At 41.9% G+C, this 25,212-nt stretch overlaps 1 protein-coding gene across 2 annotated transcripts in view; it reads left to right on the top strand.

Moving 5' to 3' along the window:
- The window catches only part of YIPF4 (Yip1 domain family member 4), a 77,167-nt gene extending 53,485 nt beyond the window's left edge, over positions 1-23,682 (top strand). For both annotated transcript variants that reach the window (XM_029593906.1, XM_029593905.1), the window contains 3 exons: positions 812-889; positions 11,437-11,550; positions 22,346-23,682. In XM_029593906.1, the coding sequence (XP_029449766.1) occupies positions 812-889; positions 11,437-11,550; positions 22,346-22,483 (330 nt within the window). In that variant the 3' untranslated portion in view covers positions 22,484-23,682. The remainder of the gene's footprint in view (positions 1-811; positions 890-11,436; positions 11,551-22,345) is intronic.
- The last annotated feature ends 1,530 nt before the right edge of the window (positions 23,683-25,212 follow it).

Genomic DNA, 25,212 nt, shown 5'->3' with positions numbered 1-25,212 from the left:
CTAGATGAAGAGGTACATGTCAGAGTGTAAATAGTTAATGTAGCAGAGATCCAGAGAGGTGTAATGTTATGTAACAGATTGTGGATCATGACCACTAATTTATATTGGATACGCCAATATACTGGGAGCCAATGTAGTATTGAAGGATGGGGATAATGTGGTTATGTATTCTGGCATCTGTAAGTACTCGTGTATCTGCATTTTGAATAATTTGCATAGATCTTAAAGTATTAGAAGACTTATGTATAAAGAATTACAGTAATTGAGTGAGTGATCAGAGAACAGTATGGAAGTCATTTGGTTTTTAAGAAGTGGTTTTAAATGACACAACATTTGATGTTTGGCAAATGAAGTTTGAATTGCTGATTTGATATGAGATTACATTGAAAGAGCAGGGATTAAATGCAAGCACAGAGGGAATGTTGTTAGATGGCAGATGAGAAAGAACAATGATCTTAGTTTTGGCAATGTTGAAAGACGGTCTGTTATAATGTAGCCAACTACGTATTTTTAAGAGGCAGAGTGATGCAAATTGAGTCCAGGTGGACTTTAAGGGGAAGAAAAATGTATTTACCATCTATGTAAAGTTTGAAATGGACCCCAAAGCTGACCAGAAGACTGCAGAGTGGAGTAACTATGCCTGTTTTAAGTATAGGCTATTCAAAGGGTAAATGCAGAGGCAATGGTAGGCATATTTATAACTTTTATTTAAGATCTAAATATTTTAAGTCATTGGGAGTTTATAGATTTTGCTAAGCCTAACAGTTGTGGAGATCATTATGTTTTTTTTGTTTTTTAATTTCCTTTTAAGGTCGTCTCATGGATTATAACTATTTGGATATTTGGATCCTTGACAATATTCTTATTGGCCAGAGTTCTAGGTGGCGAGGTAAGTAGCTGTATTTAAAATAAACATTTCTACAGATTATACAAACAAGGCAGAAGTTTACCAACTGTTCATTAAGTAAATGCTAAAGTAACCCAAACTGCCTTTAAGTAAAGAGCAGATAGAGCAGAACAATTCCAAATTACCCTGTCAACTGATAAGCAGATTGTTAATACAAACAGAAAACATACTTTGAAAATGTCTGTAAACAAATGCTAGAAGTCTAAAATATAAGATGGGAAAGAATGTATAGTACTGAGTGATGAGGTAGATTTAATTGGCATCTCATACATTGTAGAAAGAGGATAATCAATGGGACATTGTGATAGCAGCCTACAAATTATATCGCATTGATAGGATGGATCAAACTGGTGGAGAGGTGGCGCTTATGTCAAAGAGGGCATAGAGTCAAATAGGATAAATGTTCTGCAGGAAACAAAATGCACTATAGAATATTTATGAATAGAAATTCCATGTAAGAAGGAAAATAAAATAGCAATAGGGGTGTACTACCATCCTCCTGGCTAGAATAAAAAGATGATGAAATGCTACAAATTAGGGAAGTTAATAAAATTAGCAACACAGTAATAATGAGTGATTTCATTTACCCCGGTATTGATTGGGTAAATGTTACATCAAGACTTGCTAAGGCAGGGCTTCCCAAACCTGTCCTGGGGACCTCTCAGCTAGTCTGGTTTTCAGGGTATCCACAATGAATATGCATGAGATAAATATGCATATTGTGGAGATTCAGTTTATGTACATTTATCTAATGCATATTCATTATGGATATCCTGAAAATCCAACTAGCTGTGAAGTCCCCAGGACAGGTTTAGGAAACCGTATGCTAAGCAGATAAAATTTCTATATTAAGTGTTTCATGGAGAAGCTGGTACAAGAACCGAGAGAGGGAGCTATTTTAGATCTAATCCTTAGGGGTACACATGATTTGGTGCTAGAGGTAATTGTGTTGGGCCCACTTGGCAATAGTGATCATAACATGATCAAATTTCACTTGTTAACTGAAGAGAGAACAGTAAGGAAATCTACTAGGTTGGCATTTAACTTTGAAAAGGGAGCTATGAAGAAAATGGTTAGAAAAAAAACTGAAAGGAGAAACTGCAAAGGTTAAGAATTTATATCAGGCATTGACATTGTTTAAAAATACCATCTTGGAAACCCAGATCACATGTACTCTACATATTAAAAAAAAGGTGGAAGGAAGGCCAAACGACAGCCAACATGGTTAAAAGGTGAGGTGAGAGATGCATTTCTAGCCAAAAGAACATCTTTCAAAAAATGGAAAGATGCAGATCTGAATAAAGAAAACAGAAAACAGCATAAGCAATAACAAGTTAGATGCAAAACAATGACAAGGAAAGCAAAGACATAATCTGAAAAAAGCTTGTTGTGAAAGTAAAACCACAAAGTAAAAGCTCTTTCAGGGTCATTTGAAGCAAAAAGCCTGCGAGGGAGTCATTTGGATCATTAGATCATAGAGTAATAAAAGGGGCACTAGGGGGACAAGGCCATAGCAGAGAGACTAAACTTAATTCTTTGCTTAGGTCTTTACTGAGGAAGATGAATGGCAGATATCCATGCCAGAAGTGATGATTAAAATTGATGATTCAGAGGAATTGAAACAAATTTCAGTGAACCTGGAAGATCTAATAGGGCGAATTGGCAAACTAAAGAGTAGAAATCACCTGGATCTGCTGGTATACATTCCTGAGTGCTAAATGAACTGAAAAAATGAAACTGCAGACCTGCCATCTGTAAACTATCATTAAAATCAGCTATGATATCTGAAAGTTGGAAGATGGCAAATGTAATGCCAGTTTTTATGAAGTATTCCAGAAGTGATCCAGGAAACTACAGACCAGTGAGCCTGATATCAATGCCTGGAAAAATGGTTGAAATCATAGCTTAATTTGTAGACAAAAAGGAAGTGAAACTGTGGAGGTGGGGTGGTGGAGTGGTGCCATGATGGGGTGTGACCAGTATGGGGAAAGTCTAGGACTAGGGCCAGGTGCGAAAACTCTTGCTCTCTCACATTACATGTATGTGAACCCACTCTTCCTCCTCCTTATCCCAATGATCCTTCACCTGCAGCTCAACCCCTAGCCATTCTTCACCCACCAGTGCTTAGGGGGTGAGAGGTTTGAACACTGTTGGAGGCTGTGGATGAAGGGTCACTGAGGTAAGGGGAAGAAGAGTACAGAGGATGGGGCCCTTTCTATCTAAACCCCCCCCCCCCCCTCTAATCCCTGATGATCCTGGTTCTCCACCCCTATGATTTCTCCAGTGGTCCTCATCTCCCAGTGGTCCTAGAGCCTTCAGGTCTTGCACTCAATCTTGGTGGTTCTCGAGCCTTCCACCCCAGATGGTCTGTCCCCCTTTCACGAATAATAATCTCTCCAGTACCTCTGCTTCTCTCCCTCCTTCCCAGTAAGGCACAGGCATCCTCTTTGAAATGGACTCAGTTGACAATCCTCTGCCTTGGGGGTGGAGGCAGACTGGCATGCACTGCCTGCTCTCCACAGCCTTCTCAGGGTGGATCTTTTACTTGATTTGACAACTCTTTCTACCACTGCTCTTCATTATCTGTCCCAGCAATGTCCAAATGTTACAATGCTGATCTCCACCACTTCCATTTATAGGCTATTTGAGGCTTTGTCATTCTTCCAAGACCAACACTAAACCCAACATCCAAGTCCCTTCCATGTGACTGTGTTTATTGTTGCTCACACTACTGTTTCCTCTGCTTATATTTGCCATTATGAAATATGCTTAACAGATCACCTCTTGGTATTAGTGGGTGCCTTGCTGTGCAATTTGTATTGTTCCTCAATGAAAGGGGGGTGAGAATTAAGTCACTCTTGTCACCTATCAGCAGAATGGAAGCATGGCCACCAAGCTAGAGGGAGTGAATGGTGGTAGCAGTAAAATTTGAACTGAAACTGGTAAATTGGGAATTGCACCATGAATTATAAAAATGAGAGAAACATTGTTAGAAGAGTTGGAGCTTCTAAAGAAAGGAAATTGCACAGTTCAGGTCAACCATTTTTGCTTGTCCTATTAGGATTAAAAACAATTGTCTAACCTCTACACAAGGGAACTTGTGGTGATGGAAATGTATTTATATGTTAGCTCAGGTCAAAAATCAAAATTTTCTTAGCCTCCAGTCAGATGAATCCAGAACCAAGTGGGTTATGCACCTCTACCAGCAGATGGAGATGGAGCAAGCTGAAGCTATACCCCTGCAGTGACATCAGCTCGCCAGTATTCTCAGTCTCCAGAAGATGGTGGACGTGCATCTCCCTACTGGGGATTGCTTTACTTTGAAAAGGAGAAATAAAGGAAAATGAATTTGCCCCGCTCTCCTGTGGTGATACCAGTTGAGAATTCCTGAGGTGATTTCCGTGGTCCCTCAGACAAGTGCCTTGGTCCATTGGCTGATTTTTCAGCAGGCATGGACTTAGCTACAAAAGCAACTGAAAGGCAGTGGGTGAAGGAAGTCTAGCACAGTGGTAACGGCTCATGCCCTCTCCCCCTGCAGCCGGAGACCATCTCTGTACTCAGCCAGAGGCTGTAGTTTAAAAAAATAAATAAATAAACTTATACAAAGACTTCCAGGGATTTCGAAGAAAGGGCTTCCTCCTCCCCAGTCTCCATGTTCGGGATGCTGGTCAGACATTTGTCATGCTCCGAAGGAGATCGAGGGACATGGGCAGCCTGACAGATTGAGCAGCCTTCTTAGGCTAGGCCCTGCTCCGAGGCTGTTTTCTGCGCACTGCTTGGTAGGCCACAATGACCTTTCGTGCACTTACTGATGCTGCCCTTTACAAGATTGTTGGTCTGGCGTGTGTCTAGCTGTGCATCCAGTTGTGCATTCCATTCTTGAGTACATAGTCAAGCCTTGTAGTTTGTGCCCCCACTTTAAGCGCTGTTTTCTTCTGCGCTCAGGTGGTATTGTGTGCTTAGGTTTTTTGTGCACTTGCTTACCTAGGTGGCTAAGGAAATTGTCTAGGTGTGCGTGCTTAAGTGTTGGACGCCTAGTTGAGCGTGTAAAACACAAAAAAAAAAAACCAGCTAGACGCATGCCTCCAGCCACCGCTCAGCATACTGTCAGCCATAATGGTATCTGTACCTATGAAAGCCTAAGTGTCTTTCTCTTTGCATTGCTTGTCATATTTGGGCATTTCAGCTAGGAGTGCCTGCGGACTTGTGCCAGCGCTGTTTGGAGGCTCAAGAAAAATTAACTTCCTCTGATTTCACTAAGCCTGGTTCTTCCCAGCCAGTTGTGGGTCTATGTAAAGACGACTCAGGTGGGGCGCCTGAATTTGGAACTTCCCTAACTGGTTCCTCAGCAGGGGAAGTTAGCTCAGTGAGTACTCCTCAGGTTCCTTCTAGTCTGGATTCTTCTACCTTTTTTATGGGCAGAATTTTTCCAGGGGTTTTAGTCCTTTTTTCAGGCGCAGTCCCATGCTAGTCAGGCAGAGGCGCAGATAGGAGCCTTGCCTGGACCTTCTGTTAAAAGCCGGAGCACTCCTATAGTGGCAGCAGAACCTCTGGATAGAGATCCGGATGGCACAAGTTAATGACACTGATCCTGTTTCTCTTGAGGATGGTGAAATTCCTCCTGAGTTGGAACTGGATAGAGCTATGTCATAGTTCTTTCATAGAGATGAACTGCCAGCTCTGATTTCCCAGACCTTGATATTGCTTGGAGTCCCTGGGGCGGATTCAGTGTCTGAGACAAAGAGAAATCCCATTTTGGTAAAGCTTCTTGTATTTTCCCCAGGATGAAGGCCATTCAAGAATTGATTGATCTTGAGTAGGACATCCCAGAGGCCAGTTTCAAAGGGGATTGGATTTTGGAAGGCCTGTACCCTTTGGATCCAGTGGTAAGAGTGCTTGTTTTCTGACGATAGATGCACTTGTGTGTGCAGTCTCAAAGCAGAGCACTATTCCTATGGAAGGAGGAATGGCCTTGAATGCTCATGATAGAAAGATTGAGACTATTCTTAAACAAGCATTTGAAGCTATGGCAATGTTCTTGCAGATCGCTTCTTGTTGTTCCTTGGTGGCTTGCTCCTGTTTGTTTCTCTCCCAGGAAGTCAATGACTCTGGGGTAAATTTCAGGGCAGTTTGGAACCAGCTGCTGCCTTCTTGGTAGATGTGGGCTGGTGATCTGGTCCACACTTTATCCAGAGGGATGACTTCGATAGTAGCAGCCAGGTGTCAATTCTGTTTGCGAAACTGGTTGACTGATGCAACCTCCAAAGCTAATCTCATCAAGTTGCCCTTTGACGGCTCACTTTGGTTTGGCAGTAAGTTGGAGAAATTGGCCAGCAAGTTGGGCAAATCTCTGGTTCCTTGTTTGCCAGAAGAAAGAAACAGGCGCAGCACTCCCCTAACATGAGAAGTCCATGCTAGAGGATCCAAGCATTTTTGGCCTTACAGAGGAGCGACCTTTCAGAGGGTTCAGCCCTTTGGTAGGTTTCAGTCCTTTCGTCCCCGACAACCCAGAAGGCACAAGCTCAGCTAGTGGAACCTCCCAATGAAGTTTGGCCAGCCCACCCGGAGATAGGGGGAACAGGAAATCGGGGGCCACCTCTCTTTTATCGGAGGTGGGTTGAAATCACATTGGGATCAGTGGATCCTGGGTGTGATACGAGAGGGATATGCAAAAGTTTTGCAGTGTTCCTCAGGACATGTTCGTGGAGTCTCCCTGACACTCCCCACAGAAGAGGCAGGAAGAGGAGGGTACATTGGCAAGGCTCCTCAGTCTGAGGGCTGTAGTCCCAGTGCCCATGTCTCAAGAAAATACGGGGGCGATATTCCATTTATTTCATTGTGCCGAAGAAGAGAGGCTTTTTTCGTCCCATCCTGGACCTCAAAGGCGTCAACCGTCATCTGCAAGTGAAGCATTTTCACATGGAAACATTACACTCAGTAATAATGGCCATGCAGTCAGGGGAATTTCTGAACTATCTGGATCTGTCTGAGGCATATCTCCACATTCCTCTCTGACTAGAACATCACTTCCTGTGGTTCGCAATTCTGGGATGCCATTTTCAGTTTCAGGTGCTGCCTTGTGGTCTGGCCACCGCTTCCAGAACCTTTTCCAAAGTGATGGTGGTAGTTGTGGCAGAATTGAGGAAGGATGGGATTCTAGTACAACCGTAATTGGATGACTGGCTGATTCAAGCCAAGTCGCTGGAGGAGAGCCACCTGGTGACCCGCAAGGTGCTCTCCCTCTTGTAGGAACTCAGTTGGATTGTGAACCTGTTCAAGAGCAGTCTTCAGCCTGCTCGGTCTCTGGAGTACCTTGAATTTCAGTTCAACATGAAGCAGGGCAAAGTTTTCCTGCCAGAAGCTCATATTCAGAAGTTGATGACACAGCTACGTCTATTGATGAACACTCTGGGCCCAACCGTATGGTCCTACCTGCAGGTACTTGGTTTAATGGCGGCAACCCTGTAAGTGGTACCGTGGGCGAGAGCATATATGCATCCTCTTCAGTGCTCTCTGTTGTCTCATTGGAATCCGAAGTCTCTGGACTATTCAATTTGACTCCATCTGCTGATTGAGGTTTCCTCCCGACTGCAGGGGTGGCTATAGCTGAATAATCTAAGGAAGGGAATTTTCCTAGCACCACCGGACTGGCTAGTACTGATGACTGTTGCGAGCCTCCAGGAGCTGACAACAGAAGGGCGCTGGAATACAGAAGAGTCTCTTTGGAACATCAATCGTTTGGAAGACAGGACAGTCCAGCTAGCATGTGTGCAGTTCAGCGACAGGCTGTAGGGTCGAGCGGTCTGGATAAGGTCTGACAACATAATGACTGTGGCTTACATAAATCAGCAGGAAGGAAACAAGAGCCAACAAGTGTTGCAAGAGATCAACTTGTGGAATGAGCTAAACTACATCTCCAGATGAGCTCAGCTTCGCATATAGCAGGAAAAGACAATGTAAGAGCAGAATCTCAGCTGGGAAAGTCTGGACCCAGGAGAACTTGTGCTATCAGAAGCATTTCAGCTGATTCTGGATCGCTGGGATCTCCAGTTTCTAGATCTGCTGGCTACTTCTTGCAATGCGAAAGTTCCACGATTCTTCAGGCGCAGGAGAGATCCAAAGTCGTTGGGGATAGATGCTTGGTGCAGGAGTGGCCGGAAGACAAGTTGCTGTACGCCTTTCTTCCATGGCCCATGTTGGGCAGATTAATCCGAAGGATCAAGTGCCATAGAGGGATGGTGCAGATCTGCGGCAGCTCCTGCGGAATCGCCCCTTTGGCTTCTGGTGCACAGGGATCTGTTGTGGCAGGGTCCTATTTAGAAAGATCTGACTCTCTTGTCTTATGGTATGGCTCTTGAAAGGGCTTGCTTGCTAAAACATGGATAATCTACAGCAGTGATTTCCACCATGCTAAGAGCTACAAAGTTCTCCACTTCCTTGGCCTATGTGCAGGTTTGGCAAGTGTTTGAGGCCTGGTGTGAGGATCGAGATACTCTTCCTTGATCGGTCAAGATCCTGCTCATTTTGGAATTTTTATAGGGTGGTTTGAATAAAGGCTTGACACTTAATTCCTTAAAGGTACTAGTTGCAGCTCTCACCTGTTTCGGAGGTGGATCCTTGTCAGCTCATCCTGATGTGACTTCTTTCCTGAAAAGAGTGAAACATCTTCGTCCTTTGTGGTTTCTGGTGCCCTTATGGAGTCTTAATTTGGTATTGGATTTCTTAGCAGGCCCTATGTTTAGACCAATGAGTAAGCTAAACTTGTGGTTGGTTACTAACCTTGAAAACAGTGTTTCTTGTTGTGATTTGTTCTGTGTGTAGGGTTTCCGAACTGAAGGCCTAGTCTTGCCGGGAGCCATTGCTCTGGGTGACTCCAGGAGCGGTGTACACTGACTAAAGTGTTCACTGACTTTCACTTGAATCAGTCCATCTCCCTGCCCTCTCTGGACAAAGAGAAAGATGTACAGGAGTATCGTCTGTTGCGAACCTTGGATGTCAAGAGACATATTATCCAGTATCTGGAGGTTACTAAGCCTTTATGGAAGTTGGATCGCCTGTTTGTCCTTCACAGCGGTACTTGGCAGGGAGAGCTGGCCTCGTGGGCTACCATAGCTTACTGGATTAAGGAGGTAGTCACGGCTGCATACGTTGATGCTGGGAAGCAGTTACCTACTCAGGTCCGGGCTCATTCCAATAGAAGTCAAGAAGTGTCATGGGTGGAAGTGAAATTGTCTCCCGTTGACATTCACCGAGCTGCGACGTGGTCCTCGTTACACATTTTTTCCAGGTCTGGATGTGCAAGCCTGGGAGGATGCAGCCTTTGCACATGCAGTTTTGACTAGACCTTGGGCAGCCTCCCACTCTTTTTGGGAGAAGCTTAGGTACATCCCATTTGTTCTGGATTCATCTGACTGTCCTAAAGAAAAGGAAATTATCAGGTAAGTAGTAATTTCTCACTTCTCAATCTTTTTGATTTAGGAGCAGGGGTCCTTTCGGGATCTAGAAAGCAAAGGTTAGATTTAGTGGCCTTCTGCTATGGCTAGGAAAGCTTCACAGTGAGGAGATGTGGATTCACTCTATGGTATTGCTTGTAGGTGACCACCTGCAGCAGTTTTTACTAGGAGTTGACCCGCATAACTTCAGACTGGGTTGGTCTTAGATGTTATTTAGGGTAGTTGTGATCTAGAATTATCCTAATGCCTTTATGCTCTCTTCTTGTGCCTCAACTGCCAAAAGGGTGGCAGTTCAGGCTACACTCCACGGGCTGCAGCTGTTAAAGGCTATGGTTCCAATTGCACTTGAAAATCAGGGTTGCAGATGCTACTACATTTATTTTAAGATTCTAAAGAATGGCTCATACAGGCTGATTTTTCAGTCAAAAAGGCGTAAACAGCAGTCTTCATGTCGCCCATTTCAGAATGGAGACTCTTCAGTAAGTTCTAGTTGTGGTCCAAGAGTGCATGTTTCTCACCTCTGAGAACCTATCAGAAGCATATTTCCTCATTCTGATAAAGGAGAACCATCATAATGTTTCTTCACTTTTGCATTTTGAATCAGAATTTACAATTCAGAGCTCTTCCCTTTGGTCTGGCCACGGCTTCCAGGACCTTCACCAAAGTTGTGGCGATAGCCGCATTTTTTAAAAGGGAGGGGATTATGGTTCACCCTTATCTAGATAATTGGTTGATCAGGTCCAAATCATATTGAGAAGTTATGGGAGCCTCTGACAGAGTTGCTCAGCTGTTTGAAAGTTTGAGCTAAGTATCAATTTTTCAAAGAGCAGTCTTATTCCTTCTCAGTCTTTGAAATATCTGGAAGCTCAGTGTTCTCTGAGGACAGCAGCCTTAGGAGTTTGCTTCTCCATGTATTAGCTATATTATAGACTGAGGGACTCTGCCTAGGGGGCAGGGTGATGACTACAGCTGCACATAATCAGTAGGGAAGTGCATGTTTGAAAGGTCAAGGTTCTTTGAAATCAAAGTTCCGTTCTGGGCTCCATCCGATGATGTCACTCATGTGTGAGGACTAACATCCTGCTGTCCTTGGAGAACACCTGTTACAGGTAAGCAATTTTGCTTTCTCCTTCCATCTGCTGGCAGGGCTGAACAACCCACTTGTCTGGACTGGTGTAGAAGGATTCAAGGAAAGGAAATTAATATGTAAAAATGTCTCCATATTGAACATTTTCCTATTTCATATCTTTGTACATTTGGTGGTAGTCTGTATATGATGATGTGACATCTCTCTTCTGTTTTGTTTTGGTTTACTTTGTTTTGTTTTTCAGGAAAGGTGCATTTTTTTCAAACTCTTGTATAGTGAATATAGTAGGGGTAGAAGCTTGTTTTAGAAAACTTAGTTGCCATGCAAAATTTAGATGCCTTGAGAGACAGAATTTTAATCTTTATTGTTGGGAGAGAGGTTTGTCCTCCCAGACACAGAGCACCCAGTGCTCCTCCCAGCCTCAGCAGACGTTACTCTTTCTTGCCTGCCCTGGGGATGCCACTGTGCTTTCTAGCCTCAGGCTGCCAATGCTCCTTTCTGTCCCCAATGGGTTCTGCTCTTTCCGGCCCCAGGATTCCAATGCTTGTGTTCATCCCAGCGGCTTCTGGTATGAGTCACTGCTATTCCCTATTTCCTCCACAAGGCACCAAACTTTAGTTGCCTAGGTGACCTAGCACGTGGGATTTCTCCAGTCGTGAATATAGCTAAACCAGCTTTACCAATTGTGATATAGAAGATGTAGACATGTGGAATATAAACTCCTTTATCCTTAAACATGGATTTAGATATGATTGCTAAAAGGTACAGAGCACACATCCCAGCAAAAACAGCTATCCTTTTATAGTGTCAGAGAAGATGCTACACAATTGGTTGAAAAATTAATCCGAATTGATAAGAGATTTTTATCATCCTCTCCTTAACTGAGACTGAATTAAGGCTATATTTTTCCAATTTTTTAAAGCCTATCAAATGATGCAATTTTGTATGTATTTCTTTATTCATGTTTACTTATTTCTTTGTATGTTTAGGTTGCTTATGGGCAAGTTCTTGGAGTTATAGGATATTCGCTGCTTCCACTCATTGTAATAGCACCTGCGCTCTTGGTGGTTGGATCATTTGAAATTATATCTCAGCTAATTAAAGTAAGTTCAATAATATGAATTTAAAGGGAAATAGTTTGTTCATGCTTCAGCTAGGATATATATTATTTGACCTGGACTAGAGATGATTTGCAGTAATATCTCATTTCCCAGAATCTGCTATTATTACTGTGATATTTTATTCTGATGCATTTAATTTTCAATTTCCCTGTTTACAAAATGAGATTGTGGTGATCAGATAGTTAAAACATTTAGCAGTGGCACAATGTATAAGAGCTCACTAGAACAGGGAGGAAACATGGTTAATGAATAACCAGGTTAGATGGTTTTGTTTTCAGGCCCAGATAACATGCTCCCTAGGGAGTCCAAAGTGGTGTTTCAAATTTTCACAAAAATTCTTTCCAATTACTTTCAAGAACTTTTGGAGGACAGGCAGGGTCTCAGAACTGGAAACTGGTAAATGTAGTGCATATCTCCTTAAAAACAAGCAAAAACGGAAGACCCTAGGAATTGTAGGCCATTCAGCTTGAATTGACTACCTGGTGCAAATCATCAGATTGGTGACAAGGTGCTGGAGCATAAACAACATGGATTTGTGAAGAACAAATAGTCAAACCAAGCCAGTATTGTGGCAGAATACCAACCCTTGTGGCTAAGGGAGAATTTGTATATTTTATATGTCTCTAGAGAAGCTTTTGACGCCTGTGATAAACTCAAACTATATTGAAATCTTCTGCTCAATGTGCAGCAGCATCCAAGAAAGCAAATAGAATGCTAGGGATTATTAGGAGAGGAATGGAGAATAAAACAGAGAATATCATAATGCCTCTGTATTGCTCCATAGTGCAACCTCATCTTAAGTCTTGTGTTCAGTTCTGGTCACTACACTTCGAGAAAGATACAGCAGAATTACAAAAGGTAGAGAAAAAGGTGACCCAGATAATAAAGGGGACTGAACAATTCCCCTATGAAGAGAGGCTAGAGGTTAGGATTCTTCAGCTTGGAGAAGAGACAGCTAAGAGGAGATATGATAGAGGTCTATAAAATAATGGGGCTGATGCAATACTATGTGCTGTGTCAGCGCATGGCTTAACACGTGATTGGACGTGCATCCATAACTCCCGATGCAGTATTGGGATTAGCGCATCCAAAATGCACATCCAAACCACTGCAAGGCTAATAACGCTTCTCACATTAAAATTCCATGTAGATGAAGCCATTAGCTAATACCTGCAATGAAAACAAATTTCCCGCGTGGCTAATGTGCTCACTGCAACACGGAAAATTTTATACCAGCCCAGGGCTGGCGTAAAAGTATGCTGGGCTCATTGAGAAAAACAAAAAATCCTGCTTTCTTTGATTCCTTCTATTCATATTGTGATACTAAGTAGGAGGAACCACAGAAAGCAGATTCATATAAAAAAAAAAGTCTTGGGTAAAAAACAAATTCGGGGAGTCCAGTATGAACACACAAGATGCATGATCCAGGCGTTGTGTATCTTGTGTGCATGTTGTGCTGGCAGCGGGAGAAAACGAACACTCGTATTGAGCATCAGTTTTCACAGCCTACACTGACAGCCACCTCTCCTGTGCACATGATGCCGAGGAGGTGCTAGGAACGCACAATTTTTCCTAGCACCTTTTTAGTGCCATTCCTCATTTAAATATGCCATCGTGCGCCCAGGAGAAGTAGCTGGACGAGTGTTAGGAATTCTGGATTGTATGGAAAGCCAGTTCAGTACTATCAGCAAGGGGTGATGTAGTCAAATTTCCTTGTCCCTACAATGAGCGCCATCCATTGCTCCAACCAATGGCACCGATAGCCTGTCACATGGTAAGGGCAAAGGGCCATCGGCACCATGTTGATTACTGGCAGCCGATGGCCTGAGAGCGGGAGATCGTTCCCAGGGCCCCCGCCGGACCACCAAGGAATTTTGGCGAGTTTGGGGGGGTCAGGAGGGTGGGGGGTTGCAATGAATTAAATTTGAAGGGTTGGGGTGGGTTTGGGGGTTTTTTGTTTGTTTTTTGTTTTCGTTTTTGGGGGGTGTTTTTTTTACAAACTCCCCCCATCTGCCCCCCCCCCCAGGAACTTTCGGTAAGTCTTGGGGGGGGGGGTCGGGCAAGTCTTGGGGTGTATCCACCTATAAGTAGGGCTTATATTTCAAGCCCACCCCAAAAGTCCTGAAAAGTCAAGCTAGGGCTTATTTTCGAGGTAGGGCTTATTCTTGGGGAAACACGGTAGTTCCGATAGCAATGTACTTAGGGTGGCATATAAATGTTGAAAATGTAGCCAAGAGTGCTGGCCCCTGGGGAACACCTGTATTTATCAGCTGATGACATAGCTGGGTATGATCTACGGTGTCAGAGGCTGCTGTTAGATCAAGAAGTACCAGGATATAGGATTCATCATTGTCAAACCCTTGTAGAACTGGGTTGGTTAAGGAAATGAGGATTTCTGTTGAGCGATTTTCCCGCTCCCCCCCCCCCCCCCCCCCCCCGAATCTGAATTGGGAATAGAATATTGTCTCCTAAGTAGTTTTCCAATTGTGATAATACTGCTTTTCCTAGGACTTTAGCGATGAAAGGCAGGTTGGATATTGGTCGATAATTGTCCCAATCATCAATTTTGTCAGTTTTATTTTTAAGGATTGGTTTTATCACAGCTTGTTTTACCCTATCTAGGACCAATCCTTCTGTTAGCGAGTGGTTTTATCATGGTTGTGATTGTTGGAGTGATTACGCTGAGTACTATTTTCAGGGAATAGTACTCAGCGGGTGGGTAGCTGTCTTCATTTTTGTAATGATTTGGATAATTTCAAGTTTTGATACAATGTCAAATCTGTTCCATTTTGCTTGCCCAAGTTTTTCTTCAGGTTCTTTAGTTTGTGTTCAGGAGGTGAATTGTGGTTTTAACTTACTGATTTTTCTAACAGAGTAGTGGCATATTCATTGCAGGAGTTCTTTGAAAATTTGTACTATTTGAGATGGAGGAAGATGGGTCTTTGATTAGGTTTTTAACTATTTCAAAGAGTAATTTGGAATTAAATATTACACCATAAATCTGTTAGCGTAGTAGTATTTTTTTGCGGTATTGATTTGTTCATGGTATTGTGTCAATGGGTATTTGTATTTTTCTAGGGATTCCGTAGTTTGGCGTTTCTACCATTGCTTTTCAGATTTTCTAAAGGCTTATTTAGCGTCTCTTAGCTCCTCATTATACCAAAGTTTCTTTTGTTGGCGGTATAGTGTTCATTTTGGAATGTTTTCTTCCTGGACTGGGCATGGGTTATCAGCTATTTCATTGACTTTGTCCCAGGAGTTGAAAGCTGAGGAGACATTTTTGTGTTTAAAATAATTTATATTATGATTAATGATCTTTTACAGCTAATCAGTTGTTTACTCTTTCAAAATGTACAAAGACTAGGGGACACACAATGAAGTTACTGGGAAATACATTTAAAACTACTAAGATAATGCGTAATTAAGCTCCGGAATTTGTTGCCAGAGGATGTGGTGAAAGCTATTAGTATAGCTGCATTTAAAAAATGTTTGGACAAGTTCCTGGAGGAAAAATCCATTAACCATTATTAAGGGAGAGTTGCAGAAATCCATTGCTTATTCTTGAGATAAGCAGCTTGGAATCTATCTACCTCCTTGAGATCCTGTAAGGTACTTGTGACCTGGCAGGATACTGGGCTTAATGGATCTGACCCAGTATGGCAGGCCTTAGAAAAACATCTAAACCACACAGCTTTAAGGCTGGTGCATAACTGCCACATATAATATACCAAGGAATGACCAGAATTTTCTCTCTCTTCACCATCCTCAATTGCCCAGCACCCACTCTCCATAACACTGCCCTCCCCCCCAATGTCTACCCAGCATCAATTCCTTTCTCTCTTGTGGTGCTGTGTTCTAAAAGTGGGTAGGTGGCACTTGGATAATTTTTGTAATCTAGTCCACTGCTTTGTACACCTAATAACAGGTATTCTCCATCAACAAGCAGGGTTGAATTAGCCATGATATATAATGACTTAATCCTATGGCACCAAACAGATCCAACGTTCTAGCTCAATAAAAGTTTACTACTGATTATGTGCAGGAATTCTGTGCGCATGCCGTCTTGCAAGCTGTCTCGCTCCTCAGTCTCTTTTTTTTTTTTTTTTTTTTTTGTCCAAGCTTTTGCACGGACATGTACCCTCTCTCTACTACTTTTCTATTTTTGCAGTTTTTTTTTTCTCAAACTTCTATCTTTTTCCAAAGTTGTTTCATTGCCTCGGCAGCCCTTCAACAGCTCTTTTCAGTGATATTCAAAAGAAAGTAAGAAAGATCTAAAATGAACTGCTCCAAGAAGACCACTTCCAGTGCCTTCAAGGACTCTGTGTGCAGCTGCAAGATGTCCATCACCGCTGGTCTTGACATTGTGGGTGCGTAGGTCCAGGTCATGGCCCAGCTAACTGTTACAACTGCATTCAGATTTATTTATTTATTTATTTATTTATACAGGGTTTTTATATACCGTTGCACAGAAACTAGTTCTATCTCTACAGTTTACATAGATCACATTTTAAGAACATGATAAAAGGAAGAAAATTAAAAATACAATATCAATTAAAAAGCATTAAAATAGAAACAAAAATTAACATTAAAAAGGATAAGAACAGGTTAGAAACACAAAACATAATCATATAAAAGGCCTGGATTAAACTTCATTGACCATTTCAAAAGCTTGTCTAAAAAGCCATGTTTTAAGATCTTTTTTAAACCTCTTCAAGTTTTCTTGTAACCGTAACTCTGAGGGTAATTTTTTCCAGAGTCGGCCCAGCAATAGAGATAGCCCTTGCTCTGACTTCGCTTAAATGTGCGGACCTGACTGTTGGGATTGTCAGAAGTGTTTTATTTGTCGACCTTAGGTTGCGTTGAAGGACATGTAATTTTAGTGTAGAGTTTAACCAAGCAGACATGTCATTATAAAATATTTTATGAATAATACATAAAGCTCTCCTAGATCCCAGTAGAACACACTTGAAAGATGGAAAAACTTCACAACTCGATAGAGTCCAAGCCATTTAACTTCTGAGTGAGGTCTCATGTGGCTCCCTCTGTGCAGTTGAGTTGGAGCTCCTCTGGCAAGACTCTCTTACTGTGGCCCCAGACTCTGGATATGTAACAGTTCAGGGTCAAGCAAGATTCAGAAGCATTGAACAAAGTGGCTGGCATGCTCCTCTGCGCCCCCCACGAGGCTCGTTGGCACAGACATAGTAGATCATTCTTGCCATTGAAGTTACTGGATTAAGACATCTGCCTAGATCCCCTTTGTTCCATGGTGCCTCTCATATCTAATGAGCCCCCAGTTCAAACTCTACAGAGCCCAGAGGATAGACGAGGAGATTCCATCCTAGTATCTGAAGATGATAATCCATCTCCCACGTCCAGCCAGTGGGCATGTCAGCTCTTGAACCAAGTGGCTGAGCTGGTAAAGACTTTCTTTACCGCTCTAAGGATAAGGAGGGTGTGCTTCAACCTCTCCTTTCCAAAATGTCAGATATACTCCATCTGAACCTCTGCAAGATGTTTCTAGTCCCTGGCACTCACTTGCAGCGGAGTCTAACCAATTAAGAGATGTGCTTCAGGAGTACACGTCTTCAATAAGACCAAGGACTCCTCTTCAGTCACAATCTTCATCATTGATGTCCTAAATTAGTGTTCCTTCCCCCACTTGGTTCTGAGGAAGGTTTGACAGGAATATCCTCTGACTGCCCCCCCAACCACCGGAACACTCATCTCCACCTAAAGACCTCTCTTACTCCAGATTTCTGGTCAATTAGGCACAGTGCTCAGACTTAATATTTGTAAGAACAAGGATCCTCGCGCAAAGAATCTTCCAGATTCTGGAAACTGGCAGAATCTGCAGCAATTCCAATCCATGACATTCATAAGAAGATAACATAGGATTGGCCATACTGGGTCAGACCCCAAAGGTCAGTCAAGTCTAGAATCCTGTTTCCAACAGTGGTCAATCGAGGTCACTAGTATCTGTCAGGATCCCACAAGATCAATAGATTCCATGCTGCTTATCCCATTCTGCGATACAAGCAAGAATGTAGAAGAATTGGTTTCTTGCACCGCAGTAGCAAGGAAATTAGATCTCAAGTGTAGAGGGCAAAGATGCCTGGGTTTCGGAGTAATGCACCTGTTTCACCAATCAGTTGAGTAAAATCAGCTAAGAAAACAAGGATTTCCTTGAATACTATGCCAGAGAAGGATCCCAGGCTATTTGACAATTTTGGCAAAAAGATATTTCAGAGCTCCATGCTTAATGCATGTAGTTCTGCTCAAAAATTCTACATGGTTCAGATGTTCTTATGTTCTTATACTTAACTTGATTACATTCAGAACTGAAGCGCTTTCTTCCACTGAGTGATTCCAGTTCTGCTTACCCTCAGCCACTCTTGTATGCAGAAGAGTGTATTTGTCATCTTATTCATTCCATTTATGAAGCGTTCAACACGACAGCCTGCGCCTCTTCAGCCTTAATTGGAGTTGAGAGCCAGTAGTTTTCATGATGACATACATGACAAGATAGCAGATATCTGCCTAGAAGATTATCTCTTTGGGGACAAACTAAGAGAAACAATTGCTCAAATAAAGGAAAATCATGACAATCCACTCCCTTTCCACAGGCTTGGAGCAATAATCCAGTTCTGCACAGCCCTACTATGCTTTAAAAAGTCATACTTCCAGGCTGTTTCAGCAGTACGGAAGCTGCCTCTGCATCCGCAACAACTACTACTTATGACTGAAAATTGGCAATGTGAGCAGCGCCAACCAAAAGTGACACAACTGATCCAGCCCAAACTGGGACCATGTTTTTTTTTTATCACTTTTCAAACCCAGTAAACAACATCTCTAGTAGGAGGGAGAATCCAACTCGAACTAGAGAAATGGCACAAGATCATCAAAGACCACTGGGTTCTCAAAATTCTGGAGCCTGGATACCACTTCTGTTTTTCCCAGCTTCTTCACTGCTCAGCCTTCAATCTGGATCTGTCTTGCTTGATGAAACACCTCAATCAGTGGGAGATAGAACCTGTTCTGCCTCATCAACATGGCCAAAGGGTTCTACTCGTGCTACTTCCATATACCCAAGAAATCCAGGGGATTGAAGACCCATCCTGGATTTAAGACACCCGAACAAAGAATCTATGCTTCTAGTGAACTCCTCTCACTATCAGAACCAAGTACACTACTTCAGTCCATCAGTGGCACAAAGAGACTTTACCAAATGCCTAGCTGTAGTTGCACTGCACCATCGGTGTAAGGGAGTCTTTTGATACCTAGATTTCTGGCTAATAACTGCAACTTCCTGGGAGGGTATACTAATTCTACATTCTTTGGTCAAAATTTACCTTGAATTCCAATCAACTCAGATTCCTGCCCAGAAAATCAAATTAAGTGGAGCATTGATAGATTATGCACAAGGCAGAGCTTTCCTCCATTCAAATTATGTTAATGCTCTTGGGACCATGGCACATACTCTGCTGAATGCAGATCAAGCATTGGCCAGGGAAGTTCTGGTTGTTTTGGACCAAATGGCAGCAGCAATTCACATAGATTCACTAACCCGCTTTTCCATGTGACTTCTACAGTGGGTTATTTGCTCCCAGTGGAGCAGTTAACTCTGCCCTCATCCGCCAAGTTGGCAGTTAACAAAAAATGAAGCAGGATCTACACTGGTAGCTACAACTAGTCATCTTCCAGAAGGGAGTTTCTCCATGTCTGAGTCCTCACCAAGTAACATTGGTGACAGATGCCTCCACAAAGAGTTGGGGAACCACATAGGCCCCATTTCAACTCAAGGCACTTGTTAGTGGAACTGCAAGCGATCAGATACAGTCTGAAAAGCTTTCACCCATTTCTCCCAAGGGTGTGGAATATTTTCATACGAAACCAGCAGGGCAGCACAAGGTCATAGACTCTTTGCCGGGAGGCGATAAAGATATAGGAAAAGGTATGAAATCATCAAGGCATTTATAGCAACCTACCTTCCAGGGATCTCAAACATGTTAGTAGATCACCTCAGCAGAGTATTCTGACCACACAAATGGTTCCTGTAATGATCAGCTACTGAGAGACTTCTTGGTCAGTAGGGACATCTTAGCTTTGGAAGAAAACAAAAAGTGGAAAGAATTTGCTCCATTCTGCCCAGTAAACTCGGATTTGCTCAGGATGCTTTTCTGTTCAAATGGAAAGCAGATCTTTTATATACACTTTTCCACCGATTTCACTGATAGCCAGAACAGTGCAAAGAGTACTCAAAGACTGGGCCCATCTAATGCTTATCACTCCAGCATGGTCCAGATAAGTGTGGGTTTGCTTATCTAGTATCTATCTCAGGGCAGATCCATTCTCATTAAATCAAGAAGAAGAAAGTCTGTATCATCTGAATTTTCCATCCCATAACTTGATGGTCTGGATGTTGAGCACTCACTGATCAACAAATTTGCCTTACCCAAGGAAGCTGAGGACATAAGCAGCCACCAGGAAGCCAATCACTATAAAAGCTTACAGATTTAAATGGAAATGGCTGTTCGCATGGTGTCATCAAAGTTTTCGATATATAACACAGAGAGTAACATTCCCCCTACTAAAAATAACATACAGCATATACATGTAGGGGCATCATTACTCTAATCATCCATATATCATATCCATCAACAACCCTATATATTTAATTTTCACAATATTATTTTTTAATGTAACAACATTAGATGTATACAAATACACCAATTACATTTATTAATTTACATATATGGACATGTCAGAAGGTATAGAGAGACATATTACATCAACAGTTAAATTACCCATACAAACATATTAAAAAGAAATGCGCAAGATCATTATCAATATCATCCACCCATGATCTACTCACATCCACTCGTACATATCCCATACATACAGCACCACATCTAAAAAACCTTCATGAGTGGATGTGAGTAGATCATGGGTGGATGATAATGATCTCGCGCATTTCTTTTTAATATGTTTGTATGGGTAATTTAACTGTTAATGTAATGTCTCAATACTTCCTGACCTGTCCATATATGTAAATTGAGATATATATATATATATATATAATATAAATAATTTGGTATATTTGTATACATCTAATGTTACATGTAAAATAATAAAAATAATATTTGTGAAAGTTATATGTATAGAGTTGTTGATGGATAGGATATATGGATGATTAGAGTAATGATGCCCCTACATGTATATGCTGTATGTCAGAGTTTTAGACGCATTCATGCATGAATCAAAACCGCTATTTAAATATTGGCTCTCCCTTTATTCCACTGGTCTTAGCCCTTCATCAGTGAGAATTCTTCTCCGTGCCATAGCAGCTTACCATATTCAAATTGATAAGCCAGTTTCCAGTCATCCATTAGTGTCAAGTTCATGAAATGTTTATGGCATACGAAACCTTCAGTTCTTGAAAAAAAATCTGTACCATGGGACCTGAACTTGGTTTTTCCATAACTAATGAAGCCTCCCTTTGAGCCAGTGGAGTCAGCAACGCTCAGATTTCTCACATGGAAAGTATTGTTTATTGTAGCAATCAAGTTAGCCAGAAGAAGTTGACTTAGAAAATAGCCACTGCTATTACTAGCAACGGTAACATGGAATAGACTTAGTTTTTGGGCACTTGCCAGGTTCTTATGGCCTGGATTGGCCACTGTTGGAAACAGGATGCTGGGCTTGATGGACCCTTGGTCTGACCCAGTATGGCAAGTTCTTTTGTTCTTAAGAATCTGTAAATTCCAGGCTTTAGTTCACTATTCTTTGTATATGCAATTCTTCCACAATAGAGTGTTGCTCCGCAAACACTCAGTTTCTACCAAAAGTTTCAGCTTTCCATATTAATCAGGCCATTGTGTTACCTACACGCTTTCCGAGGCCACATGTATATGAAGGTGAAAAGGCTCTTCATTCCTTGGACTGCAAAGGATTCTTGGCTTACTACAAGAGAAACTCAGCCACATTGTCAGGCCTCACAATTATTTGTCTCTTATGAGCCTAACTATAACATTACCAAACAAACATTGTCCAACTGGCTAGCAGACAGTATCGCACATTAAGTGCTAGAAGGCATCCACATTAAAAACACAATCAAGGCTCATTAAGTTAGTCATAGCTGCATCTCTGAGCTGTTCCTCTTGAAGAAATCTGCAAACTTCAACTTGGTCGTCATTACATACATGTACATCCCAATAACTGTCTGGATAATCTTTCAAAGAGTGACAGTAAATTCGGACAATCAGTTTTGCATAGCCTTTAGACCCAATAGTCTACTCTCCTTTGTGTGATCTGTATTGCTTATTCAGTAAATGCTCTGCTGCAACCCTCCACTTACAACTCCCCACGTCATGCTTAGTTCAGCCCTACTTGTCCACGGAGAAGGAAAGTTTCATCACTGTAAACGGCGTTACCCGTAGATAGCAGAATGAATTAACTATTCTATTTATCCACCTGCCTTCCTGGAAAATCTACTACCTAGCTAGATTTAGCTCTAAAATCAATTGAGGTGGCTAACGAGGAATTCCCAAAAAAGGTCTATGAGCTTAGAGAGAAGGGTTCATTTGCTACTGTCGGATGACGTCAACCCACATTTCATGGCTAATTCATCCTGCTGTCTAAAGACAGCACTGTTTACGGTAAACAAACTTGCTTTTTCAACCCATACCAATTTATTACATGATCTATGGTAATATTTTCCCAGTGCCAGTAATGTAGTAATCTTATGTTGTGTATTAATGGTTTCTCTTTTCTCTTCAAGCTGTTCGGAGTTTTTTGGGCTGCATACAGTGCTGCATCACTGCTAGTTGGAGAAGAATTCAAGACAAAGAAGCCTCTCCTAATTTATCCCATCTTTTTGTTATACATTTATTTCCTATCCTTGTATACCGGTGTCTGATCTGTTAATGAAAATGTATAGAACTGGTTATTTTACATTTATCTGTAGACTGGTACTGTATGATACCAGGAAGGCTGAATACATCCAGAATGACTAGTGTTTTTTATGGTCCACTGGGACCTGGCAGATTTTATGACCCCCCTTAAGCATATTTGTGTATATAATTTAATGCAACAATTGTAGTTATATATGTTTGTATCAGAGTTATAGATTGTCTTTAAGACACTTCATATTTTAAAAGGTAAGTATGAGATTTGTGTGTTTTCAATATTGTGGGATTCTGGAAATGCCTATCAGACACATCCAGACACAATAGACTGGTACAAATGGATGGTGTCCTATACCTCTGATAGCCTGCACAGCTACCTTTTATGCTTTTCTCTACCAAGGAACTATAAAGTATGTTTTAGCTTGCTACAAATCTGGACACAATGTATGCTCACAAAATCACTCATTTTATAGAGCGAGCGTTAAAACTGGTACATTATAAACTTATTTGAAAAAATATGTATTCTGCAGTGAGAAGTGAGCACAATCTGATCTTTGTGCTGATATGTTTTAAGCATGGCTGATGTGATCATGTTCCTACAATGATGGTGCCATTTTTAAGTCGCAGTGCTGTGCTCACTTGGCACATACATAGAAATAAGGTGAATGGCTGTGGAGGAAGCATATGAAATGCTTCTTGGTTTCAAGTTGGGAAGGGGAATAACACAGCAAAATATGCTTCCAAGTCTAAAAGGGCAGAGTTTGTTTGGGGGTGGGTTTTTTTCCCCCAATTTATCATCTAAATATCAAGTTCCACTTTAACAGTAGTTAACCAATGACATCGCTGGAAGCATTTGTCTAACAAAGTGCCCTCCACACACAGCCCATTCTTAGTTTACAATGGTGGATAGTATCTGTTGGTGGGACAAAGAGTTTGACCCAGACCATTGTGCCAGAACTGGCTCTGTCCATGCAGTTAAATGATTTAATGCAGATGGTATTAGAGGGTTCCTTTATTGTTCACAACAGATTCTGTAAATACAGCATATGAATATTTATGGAAAACAATCCAGATTGTTTGCAGATATAGAGATTACATTTTCATTTGGTGCTCAAGATTCCTGTTTAAAATGATGAGATTTTATAAACTCAAATTTTGTTTAAAAGAAAAAAGCAAAAAAATAATAAAATGAAGATTTGGGATGTTTGTATTTTCTGTGCTTGAGAAGACTTTTATTTGGTTTGGGCCAGTGATGAAACAGAGTATTTACTGTAGGTTCTCTCTGTATGCATCAACTAGCATTTAAAGAAGCGAAAACTCATTTGATTTTTTTTAATGTAATTTGGGATAATTAAAATGGACAATAGAATGCAGGATCTTCTATTCCAAAGTGCAGGAATTCATCAGGACTGCTTCCCCCTACCCCATCCCCACATACTTTGCAGTCTGGTGCAATTGTTACTAATCTGATTTTCTTTATATTTAACGAGAAAATTATTTTAAAAGGAGGAAGTGACGTCATTGACCACGATGGCAGCTTAACTCCAGAGCTCGTTAACAGCCAGAGCTATAGCGTGACTTAGACTGCTTATTTCAGTGCTTCCTCCTTCTCCTACAAACCCCTGAATTGCTCAAGGGAATGGTGGCAATGGTGGCGAAATGAAAGTTGGTGGACTTTCGCCAGTTTTCATACCGGGGCCTGGAGCCGCGGAGAGTGTGGGGAGTCAAGATGGTGCCGGTCCAGACGCAGCGTGATGGAGGAGGACCCGGAGGGCAATTTTCAGATTGCATCGGAGGAAGCCTTCTCATGCACCAAAGTTAGGGAATGGTTCACTAGCCTCAGGCAAGACATCAAGGGGTACAAGCAGGAAATAAAAGGGCCTGCTAGATGATTTTCATGAAGAATTAATAATGCTGGGACACAGGGTGGATGATGATGGATGTTCACCTGGACGCTCAGGCGGATGCCTCTAAGCACCTTCAAGATACTTATGCAATCCTGCAGGAAGACAATATGGCTATGAAAGCGAAGCTAATGGATCTGGAAAACAGATCCTGCAGGAGCAACCTCAGATTCAGAGGGCTGCATGAAACTTCAGCTAATATAGATTGCACTACAATCATCAGCCGCTTCTGTAAGTACCTCTTGGAATCTAACATGGACCAAGCAGAGGTGATGGTGCCGGACATTAAACTGGACAGAGCGCACAGGGCCCTGGGTTCCCCAAATAATAATCACCAACAAGACATAATAGTCTTGTTTCAGTGACTATGCTGTAAAAGAACAAGTAGCTATGGTGACGAGAAAGCAACAGACATGGCAGTGGGAGGACCAGGAAATTGCAGTCTTTGCTGATTTATTGCAAGCAACACTGCAAAATTTACTGGAACTGCGGGAAGTCACGACATATCTCTGTAAAGAAAACGTAAAGTACAGGTGGTTGCATCTATTTGGACTTTCCCTCACCTGGGTTGGAAGTACTTATAAAATCTACTCAGTGGCTAATGCCGCTGAAGCTCTGAAAGATATAAGGGATTCCGGGCCAAAGATTCCCATACACCTGCAGTTAAAATATTTGCTACTGGAGGTCAACCCCCGAAATGGCAGAGAGTGGGAACTCGCAACAGCTGCCTAAAACAGAACTCAGGCACAGCTACTAATACTTCAGAGAAGACGTGAATCTGGCATCTGCATTACAGCTGCATAAGCACTGGCGTTTTAGCTGAACAGTTTGGAATC

Source organism: Rhinatrema bivittatum, chromosome 3 (genome assembly GCF_901001135.1).
Source record: "Rhinatrema bivittatum chromosome 3, aRhiBiv1.1, whole genome shotgun sequence".
Classification (NCBI taxonomy): domain Eukaryota; kingdom Metazoa; phylum Chordata; class Amphibia; order Gymnophiona; family Rhinatrematidae; genus Rhinatrema; species Rhinatrema bivittatum.
This window is presented reverse-complemented; position numbering and strand designations above follow the sequence as displayed.